The following is a 14,775-nucleotide window of genomic DNA, read 5'->3' as shown; positions in this document are numbered from 1 at the left end:
CACATTAGATGTCACACACTGAGGAAACCCAAAAGGTTGAAAAGGGATCACAAAAACTCAAAATGATTGTAAGAGAAATGTTCGGTACAGTATAAATAAATGCCAATTTAATCATGAAACTATCCCAAATACTAAAAACCCTTGCCACTTCCTCCTCCACCACCAGATGGCAGTGCTCGTCAACCAGTAGTCCAGCGAGGCCACCAACGTTGCACATGCACCTGGTGTCTCCGCCAATACAATGTGTCTCTTGAGGCATGTGTTTTTAACGAAGTGACTGCCTTTTCTAGTTGTTTTCTAATACTTTGTTGGATATCATTTCTGTTAATGCTCTTAGTGGGTGTTTGCTAGTCACCTTGCATGTCTTATGGTTTTTTAGCCTGCTTCAGTGGTGGTTACAGGATTATCTTACCTTGCAAGCTGTTTAGCAAAGGTTGTCTGCTACTATACTTATTTTCTAAGTTACAGATAATGCTTCTCTAGGGTGAACTTCTCTCTAGTTCTACCCAATCTGTGCCAGACCCCCATTGGCAGCTAACCCTAAACACTGTACTGGACCCATCCTGGACACTAACAGACTAATGTACTAGACTTTGAGCGACTCTGAATCCCAGAAGAAAAGTAGCCTTACAAATTGTCTCTCTCTCTTATGCTAATTGAGGTGGGTAGTTTATTGGAAAACTGAACTCAAATTCAACCCGAGGTAACTACTTGCTGTAACAAAGAAACCCTTGAAACCACACACAAACGCCCTTCAAATAGTTCTTGGCAGCTCAGAAATTGTAAACGAAAATTCTGAAATTGCAGAACTCTAATCAATCAACTACCCTAGAAGCCTTTAGATAACTGCACTGTTGAATCTCACAGTTGGGGAAGCTTGCCACCTCACTTTGAAGTCTTCAACTTACATGTCACATCGCTTAGTTGCCAGAGACCACTTTTCATTCAAATCCCAAATTGGATATCCATAAAAAGACATTTAGTCTTAGCGCAAAGGGTTCCATGCTTAACAGTTCACGTCACATTGTGGTACCTGATCTGTTTGTGTGTTTCTTATTATAAAATTCTCTTCAGCTCTGTTTCAGGAGTAACCCTTCCCTGGTGCTACTTGGAAGGGTCAGTGACCACCAGAGTGGTTCTCACACATTTCAGTGGTAACAAAATTTGTTGATTTGTGGAGCTAGTTACCACATAACGTAGTTAAAGTAGGATCCCTTGATTATTTCAAGTGTGGGTTGGAGATATATATGAATGAGATTGGGTGGTTATAAATAGGAGGTGCCTTGTATGGGTCAATAGGCCTTCTGCAGTTACCTTCATTCTTATGTTCTTATGTAACAATACACAAATGAATGCCTTTAACCATTAAGCTGCTAAGGGGTCCTGAGGAGATTTACACCCCTGTGTGCAAGAAAAAAAAATTCAAAATTTTTTTTTCGTCTTCTAAAAACGTTAATTTGTGTTCCCTGAGCACGGGAAAAATAACAAAAAAATCGTAGGTGACATATTTTGTGCGCAATAGGCCGAGGAAGTCTGGCAAAATGTGGGCGTTGACAGAGCAGTCGTCAGAGGCCGTCAGCGTCACCCGAGCTGTCATGTGGGAGTTGCCACAAAGATATTATTACCTATTTATTTTAATGTCTGATTTTTTCTTAGTGTTTTGCAGTAATATTATTCAACAGTGTGTTGTGTGATAGATTTATATAATAAAATGTGTGAATCATCGCTATACAGGTACTCAAAAGTATGGTACAGTATTCATATTAGTGATCCAATTATTACATTCATAAAACAGTAAACAAATAGTTTTGCTGTTATTTCACTATATACACTCATTATATATAAGTATCTACATGTTTTGTTCACCACAACTGTACAACTAAGCTGATATAGTTAGTTCAGGCAGTAAGAGACGTCGCTACACACACAGTCAGCTGGTGGCTGCCTCCCGCACTCATTCAAGGTCAGGCATACTAAAATTTCTCCCCCCAACAATTCTGTTCATGGTGTTATTACACTATATACACACATTACATATAAGTATCTACATGTTGTATGCACTGTAACTGTACACCTAAGCTTGTAGGGTGCAACTGGCCATCCTCTGCACAGCTAGACAAGTCATGCAGACAATGCCACCTCCGTCACCCAAATGGCTTCTCCCAACATAATTCTTCTGTTGTTAATACACTAATACACACATTATATATAAGTATCTACATTTGTGTTCACAATAGAGAACCACTGCGCTGGTATGGTGAATGCAGACAATAACAGGTGGCTACACAGTCAATAAACGATGCTATCTCCCTCCCACAGCATTACTCCTCTCACTCAGCATTAATTATCACAACAATCCTGCTATTATCACAATTCTGGACATTTTTATCACAGTCAGGGGTCATCTGTAATACTGTCATCACTAAATAATAGCAGTTACATACGGTATTTATTTTGACATTTTTAGACGATGCTGTGGTCACAAGCTGAACAGCAATGCTGTTAGCTCATGCTGCGTGTGCCAGCCTTGGTTGCTCCCACAGTACTGGGGCTCTCACACTGGAGAATATTGCCCACGATTTTTTTTTAAACACGGTGTATGTTTACAAGAGCCCTGAGGAAGCTGATGTGTAGCCGTGAGCCATTTGAATCGTGCCTGGCACCCTATGGTGTATATATACGCCATGCGCAGTGGGACATGTTACTCATGGTGTATATATATATATATACTGTTCACAGCCACGCTTTTTCTTTGTAGAATTGTGGCAATTATGTCCAACAGCATTCCACCCACTCCATGTTCTTAGTGCACTAAAGTGAACATCTCTTATAATTCCAGATAAAGTTTTTCTCCAAATCCATAAATTGTGTAAATCCAAAATTTATTTTTAATTCTAACTCTGTATCAGCTATCATTCTTGTATCATTATACAGAATCAGTGCCAGATTGGTGTACTACCATTGGGCACGGGCAATGATCTGGCACGAGTCCTTGGCTGGGGCTCGGCTTGTGACGACGACACGCATCTTCCTCATATACTGGAGAAATATGAAAGAGCCACCACCAAAATGCTTGACAGGTGAGAACATTATCTCTTAAGTTGTGGAAATTGTGTGTTTTGCTCCCTGTTTCTTAGCATAATACCTTTTCCATATGTGGAAACACATTGAAGAACTCTGACAAAGAAAGAGAGCTAGGGTAGTTCTAAATAGTAGACTGTTAACAGAGGGAAACATGAAGGACATTGTGCGAGGAGCATATGCCGGGTTTTTCAACTTCAGAATTGCCATGAAATACGTTGATGGTGAAATGTTAACCCTTACACTGCTCAGGGGTCCTGGGTACATTTACACCCCTGTGCGCAAGAAAAAAAAAATTCAAAATTTTTTTTTCGTCTTCTAAACATGTTAATTTGTGTCCCCTGAGCACGGAAAAAAATAAAAAAAAAATCGTAGGTGACATATTTTGGGCGCAATTGACCGAGGAAGTCTGGCAAAAAGTGGGCATTGACAGAGCGGTCGTCAGACCCGGTCAGCATCACCCGCGCTGACAGATGGGAGTTGCCACAAAGATATTATTACCTAATTGTTTCAATGTCTCCGATTGATTTTTTCTTAGTTTTTTTGCAGTAATATTATTCAATAGTGTGTATTGTAGTATATTTATATAATAAAAGTGGTGAATAATCGCTATACTCAAAAGTATGATGTGCATATTAGTGATTCAATTATTATATTTATAAAACAATATACATATTGTTTTGCTGCTATTACACTCTATACACAGGTTATATATTAGTATGTGCATGTTTTGGTCACCATAACGAACCACTAAGTTGGTATTGAGAGTCGAAAAGCAACGAAGAGTTACCGCCACACACCAGCCAGCCACTTGCTGCAACTCCCTCAACACACGCACTAAACTTTCTTCCCCAATAATACCATTTGTGGTGTTATTACACTATATACAGATGTTATATATAAGTATGTATATATTTTGTTCACCACAACTGTACAGCTAAGCTGATATAGTTAGTTCAGGCACTAAGAGTCGTCGCTATACACAGATGGCGGCTGGCGGCTCCCTCACTCTTTCAAGGTCACACGCACTAAACTCTCTACCCCAACAATACTGATTGCAGTGTTATTACCCTATATACACATATTATATATAAATATCTACATGTTTTATGCACCGTAACTGTACACCTAAGCTTGTAGTGCGCCCAAAAAGCATAGTGGCCACTCTCTAAACAGCTAGACAAATCGTGCAGACGACGTCACCTCCGTCACCCATATGGCTCCTCCCAGCATAATCCTTTTGCTGTTATTACACTAATACACACATTATATATAAGTATCTACATTTGTGTTCACCATAGAGAACCACTGACCTGGTATGGTGAATGCAAACAATAACAGCTAGCCACACAGTCAGTAAACGATGCTGTCTCCCTCCATCTCTCAGCATTACTCCTCTCACAGCGCTAATTATTACAACAATCCTGCTATTATCACAACCCTGGTTATTTATATCACAGTCATGGGTCATCTGTAATATTGTCATCGCTAAATAATAACAATTATATATTTATTTTGACATTTTTCGGCGATGCTGTGGTCACAAGCTGAACAGCAATGCTGTTCGCTCATGCTGCGTGCGCCAGCCTTGGTTGCTCCAACAGTACTGTGCCTCTCACACCTGAGAATATTGCCCACGATTTTTTTTTAAAATGGCATCTGTTTACAAGAGCCTTGAGGAAGCTACTGTGAACCCCGTGTAGCCGCGGGCCATTTGAATCAGGCCTGGCACCCTATGGCGTATATATACGCCATGCGCACCATGGGACATGTTACTCAGGGCGTATATATACGCCATGCGCAGTTTAAGGGTTAAAGAAACTGTTCACAATTTTTGTGAGGCTGTTGTTATACGTTGTTGTATGACTGCTGTCATACTGTTGCACAATGACAGCCCCTTTCAAAGCTGGAGAAATTGCTGACCTGGAGAGCATGCAGAGATCTTATACTGCTAAAATCCACTCAGTAAAACATATAAACTATTGGGACTGACTAAAATGCCTAAATCTGTATTCTCTTGAGCACAGGCAGGAGAGATACATAATAATTTACACGTGGAAAGTATTAGAGGGGCTGGTCCCAAACCTGCACACAAAAATAACACCATGTGAGACCAAAAGGCATGGCAGGAAGAGGTGCAGTAGATATTCTGAGAGAGAACTCTATCAACATCAGAGGCTCAAAACTGCTCAACACGCTTCCATTACATATAAGGGGCATAACTGGCCGACCCCTCACAGTGTTTAAAAGAGAACTTAATAAATACTTCCAAAAGATACCAGGCTGTGATTCATACATCAGCATCCAACAGCCTGGTTGACCAGTCCAGCAAGCAAGAAGCCTAGTCGAGGACTGGGCCGTGGGGACGTTGAGTCCTGAAATCATCACATTGTAACTGCAAGGGAAAGTGGCCAAAAATTGAAATATGCATCAATTATATGGTGCCCATATCTCATGAAGCACATCAATAAGCTGGGAAGGTTATCTTATCTTGAGATGATTTTCGGGGCTTTTTTTAGTGTCCCCGCGGCCCGGTCCTCGACCAGGCCTCCACCCCTAGGAAGCAGCCTGTGACAGCTGACTAACACCCAGGTACCTATTTTACTGCTAGGTAACAGGGGCATAGGGTGAAAGAAACTCTGCCCATCGTTTCTCGCCGGCGCCTGGGATCGAGCCCAGGACCACAGGATCACAAGTCCAGCGTGCTGTCCGCTCGGCCAACCGGCTCCCTTCATTCGAGGTGCAGAGGCATACTACAAAATGGCTTCCAGAACTGAAAAACAAGAGCTAAGAAGAAAGGCTAGAGATAATAAATATGCCGAAGGTAGAAGATAGAAGAAAATGAGGTGATATAATCACTACATACAAAATAATAACAGGAATTGACAAAATTGACAAAGAGGAATTCTTGAAACCTACAACTTCAAAAATAAGAGGACACAGATTCACGCTAAAGAAAAGGCTTAAAACATATTAGAAATATTTCTTTTGCAAACATAGGTGATTGGAACAAGATAAGCAAGATTGCAGTGGATGCCAAAACCGTCAGCTGTTTCAAAGCATCATATGACCGAGTACTGGGGAGACAGGACACCACGAGCATAGCTCTCATCCTGTAACTACACTTAGTTCCACTTAATTACACTTTGGTAATTACACTCTCAAGACTAGTTAATTATAGCTAAGAGATTATTGGAAGTGACTCAATAATATTAACAAAGAAAAATAAGTTCTTCTCCAGGGCAAAATAAGGTAATTATCAGGAGAAAGTGTTAAGCCATTATGACTTTATAGCACTTGAAAAGTATGAGGATAAGAATTTGGGAGAGGACGAAGGAAAGGAACTGTGCCGAACCACTCAGATGGTTGTGGACTGAACAACGACCTGTGTTCAGCTTTACAGACAACCGGAGAGTTCACAGCTTTGTGAGAGTTCGCGGGTTGCTTTGATCCCTTTTCTCAGGGTGACTTATTGTTTTTGCCTCTGTCTGCTGCCTGTGGGGTCGAAGGCACCTTCGACCCGGAGTCCTGCGAGTTTCGTTGCTTGTTTGTGACTTGTTACCCGGTCTCATGCTGACTATGCTGGTGCAGGCAGCATGGGCATTGCACGATGGGTTCAAGTGGTTGTAACGTGCTAGGATTTTTGCTCCCCGGAAGCCTCGAGGCTGCCCCGTTTTGGTTGTTGTGTTGGGGATTGGAGGTGTTGGTTGCTTTGGTTTTGTTTCCTTCTGCGCCCCCTTGTCTTTCCCTTGTTGTGATGTCATCTGGTCCCCCCTCCCTCCCTTCCTCCCTTCCCTCCCTGCATCTGGACCCTTTCCGTCTGTAGGTTCGGGGTCGGGGCGGGGATTTGATGGTCTTGAGACTCGGGCGGTCTTAGGGGTTTCTCCTTCCGGGGTAGCAACGGAGGCATTCAAGCTTGTTCCTCCAGCCGTGTTGTATGAGTCTGCCAGTAGGCTCCCTTCCTTAGTAATTTTCCGGGTGCCCCGGCTTTTTCTTGTGAGGCTGGGGCTTTGGGGGGACGGCTTGGCCCAGGGGCCTGCCGTGAAGGTTCCTGGAGTTGGGGAGGTGCTGACTTGGGGCCCGAGGGCCCCAAGTCAGCTCTACCCTCTGAGCAGGGCTTGCAGTTATGGGGAGGGGGGTTTTTCCTTTCCCCCCTCTGCGTACGAGTTGTTGGGTGTTGGCCCCTCCCTGGGTTCGAATCTTTGTTCCTTTGGGTCCGTTCAGTTCTGTCCTATCGGTGGGTACTTTTCTCCATTTCTACCCCACATTTTGTGGGACGGGACTTCTCCGCCATGTCGGGGTCATGTTCCCCTATTATCAGGGTTCTGCATGACTTTTCGTCTCTGGTGTGACTGTGCCTTTATGAGCCTTCGTGATTTTGTGTTTGCTTCTGTGCGATCTCGGGGTTCGGGAAGGTCTTCGATTCTTCCCGCATTGTTGGAACGTCTGTCGTCTTCCGGTGAGGCTTACCTCCAGTTCTTTTTGGGCTCGTTGGTCCTCTTCCATGCTTCTTCTTAGTTTTCGATACTGCCTCGTTCCTTTGTCATTATATCATTTCTCCGTGCTCTCTCTAGGCACTGCTAATATTTTTGCGATACTCCTTGTTGGCGCCCTCCCCGCTGGGGGAGGTTGTGCGGTTCGGACCTCATGTGTCCTGCGCATGTGCCGTGGGAGTTTGTTTTGTTCTAGACAATGTACACAAGTGCTGGTGTTCCGCGTCCTTTTTCTCTCGGGTGCTTCACCTCTCTCACTCCTCTCGTCTCTTCAGTCCGTGCCCCGTAGATGCTGGAGGTGTTCTGGATTGCCACTATGGGGAGGATGCTGGGTTTTCCCTACGTATGGGTGTGGGGCACCTCATTCGCCTCTACGCCTCTAATTGTTTTGTGTGTCGGTTACTTATCAGGGCCTAACGTCTGCGAGAAGCCCTGTACAAGTTGGTTTACATTTGTTTGTGTCGTGCTAACTAAGTGTCAAGGGATGTAATAATTCTGATGTTACCTCGCCCCTCTCGTTACCTGATCAAGCTGCCGGAGAAATATAAGAAAATTCTCTATTGTAAACAGAGTGGTAGACGGTTGGAACAAGTTAGGTGAGAAGGTGGTGGAGGCCAAAACCGTCAGTAGCTTCAAAGCGTTATGTGACAAAGAGTGCTGGGTAGACGGGACACCACGAGCGTAACTCTCATCCTGTAACTACACTTAGGTAATTACACACTGTTTTGTGGTTTAGTATGTGCTTCTTGGCTCTCCTACTACTACCTTGCAGTGTTTCTGGGGCTTAGTGTCCCCACGGCTCGGTCGTCGACCAGGCCTCCTCGTTGCTGGTCTGGTCGCCCAGGCTGTTTGACACAGCGGCGTGCAGCCTGGTGTATTCCTTACAGCCTAGTTGATCAGGTATCCTCTGGTGGTGCTGATCTAGTTCTTTCTTGGTCACTGTGAGGGGTCAGCCAGTTTTGCCCCTTATGTGTCGTGGAGGCATGTTGAACAGTCTCGGGCCTCTGATGTTGCTGGGGTTCTCTCTGAGTAGAGAGGCTAGGTTGGACTTTGTCCATGTTCAGTTCCCTGCTTTTGCACTACCCCTGTGTTTGGTTCTTTCCCGGCTTGCCAGGATTGGGTTCCTGGCTTCCTGGCTTATCCTGCCAGTTGGCACTTTCCGGATCTCGCGGTGTCACTTCTCATGAGTCTCGCGTTGGAACCACAGTGTCTCCAATCTCCTAGTGAGCTCACTAGCACTGGGAAGTTTTCTGTATGGCAGACGTTCCTTCTCATTCCTTGCAGGCTTGGGTTCCGGCTCTGCTTGCTCGGTAGTCGCACCCGAGGTTTTCCTGCGGCTCAGCCTCTTCCTATGCTCGATCGGTCCATGGTGGGGCTGGTTCGGTTCTGCCTCGAGTATCTCACTGTCTGTTGGTGGTCAGGTGGCTTCGTTGATGGTGTCCTACCTGCGTGCTTGGTATTGGCGGCTGTGTGGGGTTTTCTTTGGCGGTCCTTCCTTTTTCTTTCTGTCCCTTCGTCGGTTTGCTATGTTTTCTTGGTGTGGTCTGGTCCTTCTTTTGTGGAGGTTTAGGGCCATCATCTTGCCACATACTGTTGCCTTGTCTCATGCGGTTCTGGCGGAGCCGCTCCGGGTTGCTTCGGTTTTGGAAGTTACCTCAGCACCGCTTTGCGAGCGTCTCTGGTGTGCTTCACCTCCGGCCTGCAACCGCACTGCTTGAGCCATCCTGGTTCTTGGATTGCGTGCTCTTTTCTCTTCTCCTCGGTTTGTTGTGGTCCTCTTCGGTTTCGCGTTGTTTTCCGAGACGTTGTTTTCTTGTTGGCGTTGGCCTCTGGGGGTCTGGTTGGAGTGCTTCATGCCCTCCTCCGGCGCCTGGGTTTCGGCTCTTTTGGTTCTCCTGATAGGTTTGTTCGCTTGCAGCTGTCTCCTTCTTTTCTGGCGGAAACTGGCATGGCTGCTTTCTGGAGGGGTCCTTGGGTTGTGACGCTTGGTTGGTCTGGCCAGGGGTGCATCGTGTGTTGTGTATTCGGTTGTAGCAATGTGCCGTGCTTGGCGTGCCACGGCTGCTGTGACCGGGGTTATGCTTTGGGTCATTCCGAGTTCCCTCGCTTCCCTGTTCCAGTTCTCTCGAGTCGTCCGTGGGGTGTTTCGGTCCTGCCAGCCTGCTGTCTGTCCCCGTGCCCATGTCGTTTGTTGGTTGGCTCTGCATTCCTTTGTTGATGTTCATGGGCCTTGTTGGGCCTGATTGTGGCCATGGGTTCGCCATTGCAGTTTTTGTCTTCGCTTCGCATTGGGGGTCCCTCGTGTTTTCATCTTTGGGTAAGTAGCTCCAGGGAGCCGACTGGGCTTTCCTCCAGAAAACCAGCGTTGATTGTACTGAAATGCCATTTTCTGGGTAAGACCCGGAGGCTCCCTGGCAACCCTCCCTCCCCTGGTCGGTGGTTTTTCGCGTATTTTGATGTTCAGTCTCAGAACTCAAGAGGTGGATTGCCAGCGCGGGGGTCTGGGGCTCTCCCTTTCCCCTATCGGGAAGGGGGAAGCTGCGCAGACAGCGACGCAGAAACGTCATACTCATTTGCCCGTTTCTGTTTGGGGAGTTCTATTCATTTGTTCGACTTTTTGTCGCAATTTTCACCAAAATAGGGGTTTGTTTTGGGACACTTACCTTTCTGGGGTGCCTGACCCCGTCGATGGCCGATATAGAATGTTTCCAACCACACGGGAGTTTCTATAGGCCATTGCTCTTCGTGCCTCTTCTGAGGGGACCAGGTTCTGGCTCGTGGTCCCCAGTAGGCCCGCAGAACTCCATACGCATGACTCATGCCAAAGTCTGACATTAGCATTTCAGCCTAGAAAGCTTTGGAGAGCCCCCAGGTTTCACCCAGAAAATGGTGTTTCATTACATTTAACGCTGGTTTTTTGTGTGTACAGTATTGAATATTAATTATTTTTGTTTCTTTTTGCAGATGGAGCATAATGAGCTATGTGAGTCATGTAACACTGAGTCCAGAACACAAGCTGCAGTCACTTGCCTCTCATTCCTTACTTACTCAAGTAGCAGCTTACGAAGATTCAGTTGGCACTCATTTAGCAACATTGCTTCAGTCAGACCAACATTCTGTTGTTATTTCATCTGCAAAGTAAGTTTTAGAAGTTTCTCAAGTAATGATTTTTATTACAAGAGTACTACATTATTTTTATCAGTGTATGAAATGATTCATTCCAAATAACAATGTGAACACTTATGGACATGTGCATTCAAAGGTGCCAGATTGACCAAGGAGTTTATCAAGGGATAAGTGACTAAAGGAATATTGAAAAAGCAAGATTTAAAATTATCCCAAAAATCATGATATTCTACAAGGAGGTGCATGACTGTTAGTAGGACAATGAAGTTCTGACAATAAGGTGAAGGTCTTAGTTCCATTTGCATCCATGAGTTAATCATGTGTGGCTAATATGTACTCTTGCCAAATATTTTTCCCCACATGCAGACGAGGAGTCACAATAACGTGGCTGAAATATGTTGACCAAACCACACACTAGAAAGTGGAGGGACGACAACGTTTTGGTCTATTCTGGACCATTCTCAAGTCGATTGTGTGTCACTCAACTCACACAATCGACTTGAGAATGGTCGAGGACGGACCGAAACGTCGTAGTCCCTTCACTTTCTATTGTGCGGTTTGGTCATCAATGTGTTTCCCTTTGTTTTACAGTGGAAGGAGGAAGGCCACAGGAATAGGTTACATTTAATGGTATGCAATCTATATCCATAAATGAAAATGTCTACCTGCCTTTCTGTCCAAGATTTGAGGCCAGACACTTGGGTTAGCTTCTCCCAATTTTTTCCATTAATTGCTGTTGGGTACATGTGCAATATGGCTAAGTCTGGATTGCCATCACATAAAAAGAGTGCAATGTGATACTATACCAATGCTATTACACTGTACTATGATGAATCTTGTAATATCCTTATAAATGGACTTGGATTGCATTGGTAGTCAAAGCACTAGAAAAATAATTAAAGCCAAACAGATAGTATCACATCAATAAACTGGAAAAGTTGCAGAGACATGCAACTAAATGGCTTCTGGAGCTGGAAAAAAGCTATGAAGTGAGGCTAATGGTGTTAAGTATATGAAGCTAGAAGATAAAAGGAAATGAGGTGATATGATCACTATATACAAAATAGTGACAGGAATCGACAAAATTGACAAAGAAGAACTCTTGACTCCTGCATCTTCAAGAACAAGTGGTCATAGACTCAAACTAAGGAAACAAGGCTGCCCCCCCAAAAAAGAGAAAGTTCTCTTTTGCAATCAGAGTGGTAGATGATTGGATCAAGTCAAGTGAGAAGGTGGTGGATGCCAAAACCGTCAGTAGTTTGAAAGCGTCATATGTCAAAGAGTACTGGGAAAACAGGACACCACAACCTTAGCTCTCATCCTGTAACTACACTTTGATAATTACACTTAGGTTATTACTTACTAGTTGATAACCTGGCAACACCCAGGAATAAAATGTTAAATACAAACAATTCACCCACTAATTACTGTATTTGCTGACATTTTGTAGAAAAACTATCTAAGTATGGTTCATCATACAGTTATTAGATTTAATTTTAAGTGGTTTTGTAGGGAAGAAACATGATTTTGTGCAATGTAAGTACAACATACCACCATGTTCAGTTGTTATCAGACAAAATATATGCATCCTATATGCTAGCAAATATGATACTTTTATTTCCTATATTTTTTCCTACTCCTTTGTGCTCTGTAGCATGATTGATATAACACCTTATAGATGTTATAAGATTTAAGTGTCCATTAACAAATTTTTTATTTGAATGTAGTTTCTTTTTTGGTTAATTTTTTAATGTTGAAATTTCTATTGCAGAGTGCTGTGTGAGACAATCAAATCTCTAATAATGAAAGTGGGAAGAAGTTGGGGTGAAGGACCACTCTCAACTGAAGGTGCTGATGTACTAGGAGTAGAGGACTCCCTCTCATCCAAGTGTGCAGTACTAAATGATAAATTAGACCTACTTCTCCGAGCACTACATGAGGAGAGCATAGCATCCATGTCTACTCTTAGTACTGTAACTCCTGAAGATTCGTCAGTTGTAGATGAGGTAGAATATACACTACGTTATTCCAATTATTTACAGTATAGTGGGTGTCATAAATTTGAAAAACAATATAATTTGTGCACTTTGTGATAAGTGCATCATATTAGGCACATTTGTAGAAACTGTACTGGTGATGGGAACAGGTATTGATAATGAGCTATAATAAGAATGTCTCTGCTGAGCTGTAGTAGTCATTTTTAAAAACTAAAATCTCCACTCACTATAAATTTACGTTTATATTCAGCCAAGGAGGACTGCTCATTGATAATGGATATTATTTGGCCTAAAATATCTAGGGCTAATGGAATACCATTTTATTTAATTTTGAAAATAAAATATTAGGACTGAAGTAAGCTGAGACTACTACACTAGGTATGATTGATTTCTTCCTTTGTGTTACCTATGTGTTCCACACAAGGAGAACCACCATGAACCTATGACTGAGTATGCAGACTTCATTCACCAAAAATTTTTCCTATTTTGTACATGTGATAGAACAACTTGGCAACCCCAGAAAGAGAGCATAGATATGGCTTCCCTAAACACAAAGTTGATTGCAAGTTCTGCTGCAGTTCAGGCTATGCAGAACATGAAGCACATAGGCCAAGTGCAGTTCCAGGCTTTCACTGATTGGAATAAGTTAAGTGAGAAAATTGTGGAGGCCAAAACCATCAGTACTTTCAAACACCGTCCGTCACCGTCAGTAGCTTTAAAGCGTTATATGACAAAGAGTGCTGGGTAGATGGGGCACTACGAGCATAGTTCTCATCCTGTAACTACACTTAGGTAATTACCAGTCTTTTCACCTCCTTCGGTCCTGATCCCACAGGAGGAACCGAAACATATCCTCCAAAGCCGGACAAGGCGTAAGGTGGAACAATAGAAACCTTGGGAAATTAAGACATTTCTGCGGAACTGAATTTCACATGGAAGTACACCCAGAGGGAGCAGGTGAGTAATCTAGCTTATATTTAAAAGAGGGATAAGAGAAGTCCTCGCCCTGGTGCAAAATGCCCTCATCAAGCAGAATCGAAGTTCAACAGTGGTTGAAGGGCACTCGTGGATCTTCCTTGGGCTCCTCTCCAGCTTCATAGAACAAAATCCAAAGAATAGCTGGCACTTATCTTGGAAAAGAAGTGGGACCCACTGTGGCTTGGGTGATTCAGGAAGATCAGAGCACTCTGACATCAGTGATAGGTCTGGCTCATCACTGACCTTAAAATAGGAGCTCCCAGGATGCCACATGTTGGTAGCTTTGTGTACTGATGGGTTTGAGGTCAGTTTCAAGTGAACAATTTGGATCTGAGTGAATCATTTGTGGGGTCTGTTAGCTGCCTTGCTGCTTCATTTATGTGAACCTTGAAGTTGTTTGCATTGCTTAACTTACTGGAGGCTTTGTCAGTGTGGGTGATCATAATAATCCTCAGCTGTCTGTGCCTCTGAGAGCAGGGAGCCAGGTTCTGGCTCTGGTCTCTGGTGGGTTAACTTGACTTCTTTGGCTGATATGACTCAGTATGGAAAGCAAGATAGCTTCATGTAGCCACCAGAAGCTCCTCCAGAAATGTTTTTCTTGTGTTAGTCATGTACTGTATTTATTTTAGCACACATGGTGTTTTATACGAGTTTTGGTTGAGAGACACGTTTGTTTCTGGACTGGCATTATGAACTTATGTTTGTGTAACATAATAGTAAGACACTTAAATAGAAAATAGTAAGACACTTTTAGAAATTCTGTATAATAATGTCGGTACTATATTCTTATTTTAGAGCTCAGAAACGAGTGAGGATCTTGATACCTGTTCTGCAGAAAAAAGCATCTTGTGCAAAGATGATAAAAATGCTTCAAATATTCAACACAGAAAAAGGACAAAACGGGTATGTTATTTCACGTGTTAATGTGGTTCTAGATGTGCATGTGAATATTTACAGATGAGCCTTGGTTGTCAAGAATGGTTAGTTCCAGATTTTTTGTGATAGTACAGTAATATTGTTTCATTAAATTAAATGTGCATCATTGTGGCTGAAATCACATGTGATTTTGCTTCATATTACAGATAATGCCCACTCATTTT

The 14,775-nt window shown here is 43.4% G+C and overlaps 1 protein-coding gene across 5 annotated transcripts in view; it reads left to right on the top strand.

Annotated features, from left to right (window-relative positions):
* LOC123774185 (diacylglycerol kinase delta) overlaps positions 1–14,775 on the top strand; it is a 252,562-nt gene that overhangs the window by 157,851 nt on the left and 79,936 nt on the right. For all 5 annotated transcript variants that reach the window (XM_045768342.2, XM_045768335.2, XM_045768355.2 and 2 more), the window contains 4 exons: positions 2,935–3,080; positions 10,539–10,712; positions 12,472–12,706; positions 14,471–14,578. In XM_045768342.2, the coding sequence (XP_045624298.2) occupies positions 2,935–3,080; positions 10,539–10,712; positions 12,472–12,706; positions 14,471–14,578 (663 nt within the window). The remainder of the gene's footprint in view (positions 1–2,934; positions 3,081–10,538; positions 10,713–12,471; positions 12,707–14,470; positions 14,579–14,775) is intronic.

This window comes from Procambarus clarkii, chromosome 10, assembly GCF_040958095.1.
Source record: "Procambarus clarkii isolate CNS0578487 chromosome 10, FALCON_Pclarkii_2.0, whole genome shotgun sequence".
Classification (NCBI taxonomy): domain Eukaryota; kingdom Metazoa; phylum Arthropoda; class Malacostraca; order Decapoda; family Cambaridae; genus Procambarus; species Procambarus clarkii.
The sequence above is the reverse complement of the archived record's forward strand: the minus strand, read 5'-3'. Positions and strand labels throughout refer to the sequence as shown.